This window comes from Orycteropus afer, unplaced genomic scaffold (assembly GCF_000298275.1).
Source record: "Orycteropus afer afer isolate SDZICR_OR568_19922 unplaced genomic scaffold, OryAfe1.0 scaffold00122, whole genome shotgun sequence".
Classification (NCBI taxonomy): Eukaryota; Metazoa; Chordata; class Mammalia; order Tubulidentata; family Orycteropodidae; genus Orycteropus; species Orycteropus afer.
This window is the reverse complement of record NW_006921709.1, coordinates 7417811-7430740: the sequence shown is the minus strand read 5'-3', so window position 1 is coordinate 7430740 and position 12930 is coordinate 7417811. Positions and strand designations below refer to the sequence as shown.

Below are 12930 nucleotides of genomic sequence, written 5' to 3'. Positions count from 1 at the left end.
CTTAGAATTCTGATGTTATAATTGGTTAGTTTGGCTACTCTGCCAGGCTCAAAAAGAGGCCTCCTAGAGGCAGAAGAAGTCTCTCTCACACTGCTGGTTGAGGAAGACGTGTTGCAGAAAGAGACACACATTGCGGAGTGAGACACTGAGGGACATGCACTATTGGGAGAGAGACTGTGAGAGACTGTTGGGAGAGAGACTGAGCTTTTTTCCTGAATTTAAATTGTAATCTGGTCCTTCCCTAATAAACCCCGTAATCTGTGAGTTCTCTGTGGCCACTGCAGTGAATTATCAAACCTAGGAGAGAGGTTGTGGGTGCTTAGGGAGGAATGGTTGGTGAAAGGGCTGGAGGGAAGCAGCATGTCTAGCCTTGCAGGAATAGGCCTTGGGTTACTGATGGTGATCCTGTCTTCCTCTTGTGGGGTTAGAGGAGGTCAGAACATGTGGCCTCCTTGTGTTTTTAGCAGGCCTCATGGGGAGTTCCTTATAATCAGTTGACTGAAGAAAACTCCTGCCTGGTTTACAGATGGTTCTGTACAATATACAGGTACCACTTGAAAGTGGAAAGCACGGCACTGCAGCTCCTTTCTGGGACTTCCCTGAAGGACGGTGGTGAAGGGAAATCCTCCCCATGGGCAGAACTTTGAGCCGTGCATCTGGCTGTTCACTTTGCATGAAATGAGAAATGGCCAGATGTGCGATTGTATATGGATTCAAGGGCTGTGGCTAATGGCTTGGCCAGATGGTCTGGGACTTGGAAGGAGCATGATTGGAAAATTGGTGAAAAGGATGTGTGGGGAAGAGGTATGTGGATAGATCTCTCTGAATGGACCAAAGGAGTAAAGATAGTTGTGTTTCATATGAATGCCCACCAAAAGGTGACTTTGGAAGAGGAGGACTTTAACAGTCAGGTGGATAGGATGACACATTCTGTGGAAACCAGTCATCCTTTTTCCCCGGCTACTCTAGTGGGCTCATGAACAAATTGGCCATGGTGGCAGGGATGGAGGTTATGCATGGGCTCAGCAACATGGACTCCCACTTACCAAGGCTGATTTGGCTACCACCACTGTTGAGTGCCCAATCTGCCGTTAGCAGAGACCAATGCTGAGTCCACGATATGGAACCATTCCTCAGGGTGATCAGCCAGCAACCTGGTGGCAAGTTGATTACATTGGACCACTTGCATCATGGAAAGGGCAGTGTTTTGTGCTTACTGGAGTAGATACTTAATTCTGGCTATGGATTCACCTTCCCTGTGCACAATGCTTCTGCCCAAACTACCATCCGTGGACTTACAGAATGCCTTATCCAGCATCATGGTATCCCACGCAGCCTTGCTTCAGATCAAGAGAGTCACTTCACAGCAAATGAAGTGTGGCACTGGGCCTATACACATGGAATTCACTGGTCTTACCATGTTCCCCATCATCCTGAAGCAGCTGGCTTGGTAGAACAATGGAATAGCCTACTAAAAACAAAAATTATGGCACCAGCTAGTGGCAGTATCTTGAAGGGTTGGGCCAGTGTTCTCCAGAAGGCTGTATATGCTCAAAACCAGCTTCCAGTATATGGTACTATTTCTTCATTAGCCAGGATTCACGGGTCCCAGAACCAAGGGGTGGAAATGAGAGTGGTACCATTCACTATTACCCCTAGTGACCCACTCAAAAAATTTTTGCTTCCTATCCCTACTACCCTATGCTCTGTAGGTCTTAGTCCCAAAGGGAGGAACACTCCCATGTGGAGGCATGATACTGTTTGCATTGAACTGGAAGTTAAGAATGCCACCTGGCCATTTTGGTTTCCTCATGCCTCTGGATCAACAGACAAAGAAGGGAGCTACTGTGTTGTCTGGTGTGATAGATCCAGATTACCAAGGGGAAATTGGATTGACATTACATAATGACAGTAAAGAAGAATATATCTGGAATATAGGAGATTCTTTAGGATGTCTCTTAGTGCTACCATGCCCTGTGATTATTAAAGTCAATGCAAAACTTCAGCAACTCAATTCTGATAAGACTACTAATGGCCCAGACCCTTCAGGAATGAAGATTTGGGTCACCCCACCAGGCAAAGAACCATGACCAGCTGAAGTACTTGGTGAGGGCAAGGGAAATACGAAATGGGTGGTGGAAGAAGGTAGTTCTGAATATCAGCTTCAACCCTGTCACCACAGAAATGAGGACTGTGATTGTTATATTTCTTCATTGTATGTGTGCATCAAATATTTTTGTTTTCTTCTGTTATGAAGTATGAAATGTAAACAGGGTTAATGTATGCATGTTAGTGTATCCTATTAGACACAAATGAGACTTTATCATTTTCCTTATTTAGAGATTATATGTGGTTAAGGAGATGTGTACAACTGCCAAGTTGACCAGGGGTGGACTGTGATAGTTGGGGTTGTATGTCAACTTGGCTGGACTATGATTCTGAGTGGTTTAAGCAGTTGTGATGTGGTTATTCCCATGATGAAATTGGATATATATATTTTGAGCAGTCAATCTGTTGAAAGGGAGTTTTCCTACTAGAAGTGTGGCCTGTTTCTGGTGTGTGTGTGTGTGTGTGTGTGTAATTGAGTTGCTGTAGTTTTCCATTGGCAGTTTTCCAACTGACTGGAAGAGATGCATATTTGTACCCATTCCAAAGATTGTGGAAATCATAGAACGATATCATTAATATTGCACGCAAGTAAGATCTTACGGAAGATAGTTCAGAAACGGTTGCAGCAGTATATTGTGACAGAACTTCCAGAGGTGCAAGCTGGATTCAGAAGAGGACGTGGAACAAGGGATAATCATAGCTGTTGTCAGATGGATCTTGGCTCAAGGCAAAGAATACCAGAAAGATGTCTACTTGTGTTTTATTGACTATGCAAAGGCATTTGATTGTATGGATCATGACAAATTATGGATAACATTGAGAAGAATGGGAATTCCCGAGCACTTGAACGGAACGGAACAAGGGGACACTGCATGGTTTAAAATCAGGAAGGGAGTGCATCAGGGTTGTATCCTTTCCCCATACTTATTCAATCTATATGCTGAGCAAATAATCCGAGAAGCTGGACTATATGAAGAAAAACATGCCATCAGGATTGGAGGAAGAATCATTAACAACCTGAGATACGCAGACGATACAATTTTGCTCGCTGAAAGTGAGGATAACTTGAGGCACTTACTGATGAAGGTTGAAGAATACAGTCTGCAGTATGGATTATGTCTCAATATAAAGAAAACAAAAATCCTCACAACTGGACCAATGAGCAGCATCACAATAAATGGTTGTCAAAGATTGAGGTTGTCAAAGAGTTCATGTTGCTTGGTTCTACAATCGACGCCAATGGAAGCAGCAGTCAGGGCATCAGGTGATGTGTAGCACTGGGCAAGTTGGCTGCAAAAGACCTCTTTCAAGTGAAGAGCAAAGATGTCGTCTTGAGAACTAGGGTGTGCCCGACACAAGCCAAGATATTTTCAATCGCCTCATATGCATATGAGAGCTGGAAAATGAATAAGGAAGACTGAAGAAGAGCTGATGCTTTTGAGTTGTGGTGCTGGCGAAGAATGCTGAAAGTACCATGGACTGCTAAAAGAACTAACAGATCTGTCCTGGAGGAAGTGCACCCAAAAATGCTCCTTGGAAGCGAGAATGGCCAGACTTTGTCTCACCTATTTTGGTCATGTTGTCAGAAGAGACCATTCCTTGGAGAAGGATGTCATGAGTGAACAGTTCACCGTTTGGCCAGGTGATGTTGGATTCCTCATCTGCTGGAGTCAACAGTCAGTATACTGACTACCAACCTTGATCTTGTCAGTCCCTGCAGCTATGTGAGTCAGGAAAAGCCTCCAATTGGACGTTTGATCTAGCAACTTGGGGCTTGCCAGCTTCTATAACTGTATGTGAGCCATTTTTCCAAGATAACTTTTTTTTCTCTCTCTCTCTCTCTCTAAGCTTTACTGGTTTTGCTTCTCTAGAGAATCCAGCCTAATACAGTGTACTGGGATCAACTCAACTTAATCGTAATGTTTGGTCAATTCTGTCCACTCTTGGGTTTGGTTTGCTAATAATTGTGTTCAGATTTTGTATCTGTATTTATGAGTGAAAGAGGTTTATAATGTTTCTCTGTCCTTGTCATATCAAGGTGTTCTTGGCCTTCTGGAATAATGCTTCTATTTTCTGGAAGAATTGTATAACATTGGTAGAAATCACCTATAAAACTAAATCTGGCCCTTCTGTAGTGACTTGGTACTAATTCCATTTCTTTAAAGGTTATAGAACAATGATTTTTTTTTTTAAAAAAAAAAACTGTCTCTTGAGTCAGATTTGATAAATTAATTTTCCAGGAACTTAATCCATTTCTTTTCAGGTTTTAGATTTAGTGACAAGTTATTCATAATAAATAATTTCGTTTTTTCCTGAAATTCAGAGTTTTTAATTCCTAGTACTGTTTATTTGTGCCTTTTCTCTCTTTTCTCCAACTTGATAAATCTTGCTAGAGATTTGTCAGTCTAGTTCCCCTTTATTGATCTTTTCAAAGAACCAGCTTTGGCTTTGTTGAACCCCTCTGTGTTTCAGTTTTATTAATTTCCTATTTTACATTCATGGAACTTACTTTGTTCTTCTTCTAATATTCTTATTGAGATGGCTGAAATTTATTTTCAGTTTTTTTAAAATTGTGATTTTGGTGCAGATTTACAAAGCAGATTCGTTTTACTCTGAACAGTTCGTGCACATTTGATTTCACCGCCCCAATTACAATCCCCAGCCATAAAAAGCTCTCCTCCCTTTTCCTTTCTGTGATTACCCCTTCCACTTCTTATTTAGGCATTCCTGTCTGTCCAGCTTTTACCTTTTTGTGATTGCTGCCCCTTGGATGTCTCATGGCTGATAGATCTAGGGGGTGCCTCTCCCTAGATGTTGGGTAGGTGTGAGATGGCTAAATTTTAGATGCTTATATTTTAACTTAAGAATTCGTATACTGGTAAGTAACATTTTTATTTTATAATTTTCAGTACTGTAAAATTTCCATTGTGATATTTTTCTTTGAGTTGTGGGTTGTTTATAAGTGTTTTTCAAACTATGTTTCCAAATATAGGAGAATTTTAAATAATTTTTAATTTGTTGTTGTTGTTATGTGCCCTCGAGTTGAACCCGACTCATAGTGACCCCTCTTTGGGTTTCCAAGGCAGTATCACTATGAAAGTAGATTGCCCCATCTTCCTTCCGAGGAGTGGCTGGTGGGTTTGAACCGTCAGCCTTCTGGTTAGCAGTCAGGTGCCTTAGGCACTATGCTTCTAATTTGATTGTGATTAGAGACGTTTGTGTATATGGTACTGATTTTTAAATTTCTTGTTAAATTTGCTTTGTGGTTTTTTATATAATCAATTTTTATAAACATCCAGTCTCTTGTTAAAGAATATCAATTCTTTATGCTGTATACTTCTATATTCAGTATTCCATTATATGAATGACTATAGTTTATTCTTCTGTGATCAGCTTTTTGCCATTACAAACAATGCTTATAGAAATGTTCTTATATCTGTGTTACCATGTGAGCATTTCCAGGGGATGAATCCCTATTAGTGTACTTTCAAAAAGTAGATGTAGTTTAAATTAGAATGAAGACTAATCCAATCTGTAATCTCAGTAAGTGTGTAATTTGTGCTTGTTTCCCTATATCCTTGACTATTCCGGATATTGTTGTTATATGCTGTCAAGTCAGACCCGACTCATAGCGACACCTTCTTGGGTTTCCAAGGTGGTATCATTACGGAAGTAGGTTGCCCAACCTTCCTTCCAAGGAGCGGCTGATGGGTTTGAACTGCTAGCCTTCTGGTGAGCAGTCAAGTGCCTTAGGCACTACACTAACTTTTCTAATCATTCATGTGATTGAAAATGCTATCTCTTTGTTTTTATTTCCAATTTCTTTCATTCTTTAATGAGTAAGATTTAGTCTTCATTTATTTTTATTTTAGAGAACTACCAATTCATATTCATAGCCTATTTTTCTTACTATATAAAATTTCTCATTTACCATATGTGGCACATTGAAAAGGATCAATTATCACAGAGATACTTGTTTTTGTTTGACTGACTTCAAAATGTTACTTGCTTTAGAAATGGATGATGGTCCACGAAGAGATCATTTCATGAGCAGTGGATTTGTTTCTGGAAGGAGTTTGGGGAATAGAGGTAAGTAGTAGAAAAAAATTTTGGCTTTTGTGTTGGTTCATGCAAAGCTAAATCTGTTATAACTCAGATTACACTTTGTTGGGATAATGAATTTGTCATTTTTCAGATCGGTTAGCTAGCTGAATCGATGAGACAGATTGGTTAGATACATTGGTTAGAAGTAGTTGATTGACAGAGCTGCTCCTTGATGTGTTTTTGATTGTTGATTTCCAACAATTGGCATGGGAACAATGTTAGTAAAGCCTTCAGAGGTTAGGTTGAGAAGGACTCCTTTTATAAATTTTGCTGTATCTCAAGAAAAGGCAATATGGCAGGCACTTTTGTTAGCTCGTTAGTACTAAGGTTAAGAGGTGATTTTCCCAAACTTGGAATTTTTTGTTGTTAGTCTTAGAGCAAACATTACTTCATTTCACAGATAATAGCTAAGCAGAGTACCTTCTAACAACCAATTCTTAGATTTGATATTAAAATGCTGAAAAATTCTGCACTATGTTTTAGTATTAGAAGTCCTGGTAGTGCAGTGGTTAAGTGCTTTATAGCTAACAGAAAGGTTGGTGGTTTGAACCCACCAGCCACTCCAGGAGAAAAATGTGGCAGTTAGCTTCTGTAAAGATTGACAGCCTCAGAAACCCTGTGTTAAGAGATTCAAATGTGGGTTATGTTAGATTTGTTAGTTTTTTTTTTTAAACTAGCATTAGAAATAATACCTTATGTTACACTCAGCAAGTATTTAGTATTTAGATATATTTTAAAACCTTGTTTTAGAATAGCTCGTATGGTACTTTTTAATACATACTTGTAAACATTGTTGAATAAAGCCTTTGTCCGTGAGGAAACTCACTGAGACACATTTCATTGCAAATTATCTGTGTATGTTTTAGGTTGAAATATACTTTAAACTTCTGACCAGAACTCTTTGTTAAGTATCTATACTTTAAAAAAAAAAAAATTATCTTGTTGTTGTTATTGTTATGTGCCTTCGAGTCGGACCCGACTCATAGCGACCCCTCCTTGGATTTCTGAGACAGTATCACTATGGAGGGAGCTCTGGTAGCATAGTGGCTAAGACGCTTGCTAACCAGATGGCTGGCAGTTCAAACCCACCAGCCACTCCTTGGAAGGAAGGTTGGGCAATCCTACTTCCGTAGTGATACTGCCTCGGAAACCCAAGGAGGGGTCGCTATGAGTCGGGTTTGACTCGACAGCACATAACAACAACAACAACATCATCACTATGGAAGTAGATTGCCCAACCTTCTTTCTGAGGAGTGGCTGATGGGTTTAAACTGCCAGCCTTCTGGTCAGCAGTCAAGTGCCTTAGGCACTATGTTACCAGACTACATATAATCCTGGAAATTCTTTTTTTTTTTTTTTTTTTTCAGTTGTGATTTGGGTGAGGTTTACAGAGCAAATTTACTTTCTGTACAGCAGTTCACATATACTTTGTCTCATGACATTGACCACAGTTTACCACAATGCAACAGCTCCCTTCCCACTTCCTCCCCATAGTTACCTCTTCCCTGTGTCCATCCCTCCATGCACTCCTGCCCCCTGAGCTGTCTCCCTGTGCATAAGCAGCCCTTCTTTCTCTCATGATTGTTCTCTCCAAGGAGTGTATCTACTTGAGGTAAATGTTCAGCTCATATGCCTATCTTTTGTTTGGCTAGAAACCACAGGTATGGGTTCAGTTCCAGACCCGAAGGGCAGCTAGGGCCCATAGTCTCAGTGGTTCCACCAGGCTGTACCGGACCAGCAAACCTGGTCCCCCCTCTTTTTTTTTCTTAATTCTGGAAATTCTTAAGACCATGAGTATGATTTATTTTTCATTATGATTCATGTAATGTTTTTAGTTTGAATTTCTGTGATTTTTTTTTCTCAGCAGAATTTACATCACTGGTAATATTTTTAAAGTTGACTCTTAAATGCTTGAAATATAATAATAGCATTGATTAACATTCATATCCTGTGATATATGACTAAATAGCCTTAACTGCCTGAATTATGCACATCTTTAGAATCTGATGAAAATAATCATAGTTGCACATAGGCTATTTTGCATATGGTTTTAGGAGTTTCACAGATTTCTTTAACTTCCCCTGTACTCAAGGGTATAGGAACACCATACTTTATTATGCCTCACAGATACTGCTTTAAAAAAAAAAAAAAAGTAAAGGTTTGCTGCAACATCTCTGTCCTGAAAATTCATTTAATCTGTGGTAAATAAATACACAGAATATTATTAAAAAGAGAGAATGTGGAGGAAGAATTAATTCTGACTGGTGAGCTGCAGGGAAGACTTTGAAGTAGGATTTTGGAGTCAATAGAATTTTGATAGGAAAAATAGGAAAGCAGGGAATACCAGACTGAAGAAACAACATATGAAAAGGTACAAAGTATTTAAAGTTCACAGAATGTTGAATATGGAGAGTTATTTGGCACGAATTACATGTTTAGTGTTCAGAGTTAAGTAGTTGGAGATAAAGCTAAGAAAATTAGTGTGGGGAAATCTGTGGAGAGATGGATAGGTGAAAGGGAATAGTGGTCATAGCTTTTTCTTCTTTCTTTGTGTAATCTTGTCCTAATTTTAATTTTAAAAAGTAGAAACATTAAGAGAGTACTAAGTGCTAATTCCTGTACCACTCCTTCTTCATCCTTGGAAGTCCCCTTCTCCCAGATTTATTCAATTTTTAGTGTTCTGGTTACCTAGTACCACTGTGACAAGAATATACCACAAATAAGATGGCCTTAATAAACAGGAGTTTATTCTTTCATAGTTTGGAGGCTTTAAGTCCAGGTTCAAAGTACCAGGCTCTAGGGGCTGTGTGAATGCCCTTTGACCTTGGGCTTCAGCTCTGCCTCTTGATCCCGACCCACTGAAACTAGAGGCATGTCTTCACTCAGGCAGCTGCTGGCTGCTGAGGCTAATAAGCCTAAGGTCAACAAATAAAATGGCACAGTCTCGATGTTACCAAACCACATGGCAGGCCATTAATTTGAAGTCCATTGTAAGTGCCAAGGTGGGCAGAGCATGGCAGGCTGCTGAAGAGCAACATGGCTACATGCAGGCTCCAAGCGTGCCATAAGCTAGAGACCATTCCCCAAGGCATCCGCTTATATACAGGAAGCAGACCACATCCCTAAGGCAGCTACTCAGCTGCTCACAGTAGATTCCACCATGGAGAAGATTACCAGTCTCATCATGGGGACTACTACCTCCAGCTGCCCAGCCACTCAACCAGGCCCAGCCAAGCTGACATACAAATTTAAGTACCACATCTAGTGTTTGATGATGCTGTTAATTTTGTTTGTTAAAGAGTTTAACTCTTATCTATTCTTTCAGATTCTGGTGAGTCTAATAAAAGAGAGAATCCATCCACAATGGGTGGTTTTGGAGTTGGAAAGGGTTTTGGAAACAGAGGTAATTACTTCTTTATGATACCTTACAGTTAAAACTTGAGTGATCCAGTATTTTCCATTTTCTTGTGTTCATATTTTCCTTTATTGAACATGAAAAGTATGTACATTTTTATTTTTCTGGACATAATTTAACACATCACTTGATACTGCTTTGGGTGTGTCTGCTGTTCCATCTGGCTGTTTTTTTTTTTTTTTTTAAATAGCCATGTTCTTTGCTGCAGCATCACTACATATTGACTCATTCCACATGTGAAGCTTAGTTCTTTCTTAGTTTACTCAAGAATCCCCCTTCCTCAAACAAGATAACCATCTTACACCGCCAAAGGTGAATTTGGGTCTCCATTTTTATTTGAGCAAAAACCAGAAACAGAAGCACTGAAATTTTATTTTTTCCTTAAAGTTTTAGAAAATTGTACATCAAAATTTAGGCAGAGTTAACCCAAGGAGGGGTCACTATGAGTTGGGTCCGACTCGACAGCACATAACATAACAAAGATCAAAACCAATAGCATGTAGATGGAAGATTTTCTCAAGCATTTTGGAAACCCAGCACTGACTCTTCTTAGACAGGGAAGTATTATGGGAGTGGTTGTGGAGGGCAGTAGAATATTGTCCTTCACTGAAGAAAATTCAAAGGTTGCAAATATTTAAATGAAGAAAATAATTCAAGACTTAGGTTTTGTGATAATACACTGTACCTTTAGGGATTATCTTTAAATATTTTGAAATGAGACTTCTTTATCTGTCAAGGAAAAACATTTTTTGTCATCCAGTTACATATTGAGGGTATAGAGAGGCCTCAGGTTTTGAATCTGAGGTGTTAAGCGACTTGATACGTATACAATTTATGTGTAAATTTAACATGTGTGAAATAATAATTGTTCTTTTTTTTAAAGAAGCCAAAACATGTTTCAGTATTTTATAATTAAGATTAAATATTGTTGATAGGCATTCTGTATTTGGCACTTTTAAAGTACATATATATTCCTTGAATATTTTTATATTAAAAGTCATTTTATTAAGGTTCAAGAGTTTTAAATATTATGAAATATTACTGATGCATTTTAGAGATATGGACTATGTTAAAGAGACACATAAATCTAGACATAGCCTTTTATTAAATGAGAAATTTGAAAGCAGGACTTGATGAAAGTTTATTTTTTTAATTTGATAAAGAAGGTAGCAGGATGAAGTTTTTTGTTACTGAAAGGGGAAAATTTATTGCATAATGGGTTATCGTTCACTTGTGTTATACTCTGGCAAATGAGAAGATTATGAGTTAGTTTGCAAAATTTTGGTATTTGAACAGAAAATATACAGTGCCCTATTTTATTATAGACATTTGAGGTAATACAAAATTGGCTGAAAAGGAAATTGTTTTTGAACTTAAGGGAGTCGATAAATTATATGAGGCACAAAATGTATTACGGCTTGTATGAGTTCTCTCCCAAAATTTATTATGTACATTTACATGAAGTTTATCTTATTTTGAAAGGACATCATAACTTACCAGTTTTTCTAAGGTGTTTCTTTTTTTAAAAAATCCATAGGCATAGGTAATTGTTATTTTCAACAATTTACAAATTTCATTTGATATTTTGTATAGGTTTTTTACATAACAAGTTTGAAGAAGGGGATAGCTCAGGTTTTTGGAGAGGTAAGTTCAGTATTTTTATAGTAAGTTTCTAATTTGAGGTCAAGAATACCTGCTAATGAGAGGCTGAGATCTTACTCTTGTCCAGTTCCTAGTTCCTTATTTTTAAATCAAATTTTATGAAGCAGTTATAGTTAGAATCTTAACTAAGTACATTACTGGTTGTTGACCTGTTGCCTGGGCCTTAGTTAATCTATGAAGTAAAACTTTTGAATGTGTGTACTACTAGGAAAAAAAAAGAGTAGAAGCAACAATCAAAACTCCACTTCTGTTTATAAATACAGTTTGGGATACATAGATCCCCATTTGGAACTAAAATAAGTCTTATCAGAACGTATTGAGAGTTGAGAAAGATTTGTGGGAATGTGGATCACTGCTAAAATTAATTACATTTTCTGTCAAAGGTACTAACACTCTGGTTTAGGAGAGTACCCACCCACTGTCATTGTTTTGGTTACCTAGTACTGCTGTAACATACATCACAAATATATGTCTTGAACAAACAGGGATTTATTCTTTCACTGTTTAGGAGGCTAGAAGTCTGAGTTCATGTGCTAGCTCTAAAGGGCTGAGTGAAGGTCCTTTGACCTTGGCCTTCAGCTCTGCCACTTGCTCCTGGCCCATTGAAGCTGGAGGCTTCTCTTAACTCAGGCACTTGCTGGCTCCTGAGGCCAACAAACCTAAGGTTGAGAAATAAATGACACAGTCCCAAGATTATTAAGCAACATAGCAGGCCACTACTTCAAGTCCAAAAGTTCAAGTCCCAAGATCAGCAGATAGCATGGTGGGCTGCTGAATGAAGACTCAGCTACATGCAGAGTTCAAGTGTGCCAGAAAGCTCAGAGACCTTTCTCAAAGCTGCTCCTTCTATGCTGGAAGCAGACCACATCCCTAAGACAGCTGCTCAAGTTGTCCCAGTAGATTCCACCATGGAGATGATTACAGCTCTCATCATGGGGAACAACGACATCCAGTTGCCTAGCTACTCAAAACCAGGCCCTGCCAGGTTGACACACAATCTTAACTACCACAATCATCAAATTGATTCAGACATAGCGACCCCTGTAGGGTTTCCAAGGCTGTAAATCTTTATGGAAATAGATTGCCTTGTCTTCCTCCCATAGAGTAGTTAATAGGTTTGAACCATTGATGTTCTGGTTAGCAGTCAGATGCCCTGCCCATGGCACCAGCAGAGCTCCTTGGGAGAATACAGAGAAAGTAAAAATGAATAGAGTAATGGCACCAGAAGATAGACTTTTCCTGGAAAACTGAGTAGATTTGTGATGAGGCCTTGAAACCTGTATTAAAAAAAGTATCCCTGGTGATCCTGAAGGAGTAATAGTTAAGCACGCAACTGTTTACCAAAAGGTTGGCAGTTCAAACCCATCAACTACTCCATGGGAGAAAGATGTGTCAGACGCTTCTGTGAAGATTCACAGCCTTGCAGTACCTATGTTGTTGTTGTTGTTAAGTGCCGTCGTGTCGTTTCCGACTCATAGCGACCCCATGCACAGCAGAACGAAACACTGCCCTATCCCGTGCCAGCCCCACAATCCCTGCTATACTTGAGCTTATCATTGCAGCCACCGTATCAATCCATCTCGTTGAAGGCCTCCCCTTCTTTTGTCGACCCTCCACCCTACCAAGCATGACATCCTTCT

General features: G+C 39.2%; 1 protein-coding gene across 1 annotated transcript in view; it reads left to right on the top strand.

Annotated features, from left to right (window-relative positions):
- Positions 1 to 12930, top strand: part of DDX4 (DEAD-box helicase 4) — a 123464-nt gene that overhangs the window by 50629 nt on the left and 59905 nt on the right. The window contains exons 3-5 of the mRNA XM_042781441.1: positions 6124 to 6198; positions 9539 to 9616; positions 11222 to 11272. Coding sequence (XP_042637375.1) covers positions 6124 to 6198; positions 9539 to 9616; positions 11222 to 11272 — 204 coding nt within the window. The remainder of the gene's footprint in view (positions 1 to 6123; positions 6199 to 9538; positions 9617 to 11221; positions 11273 to 12930) is intronic.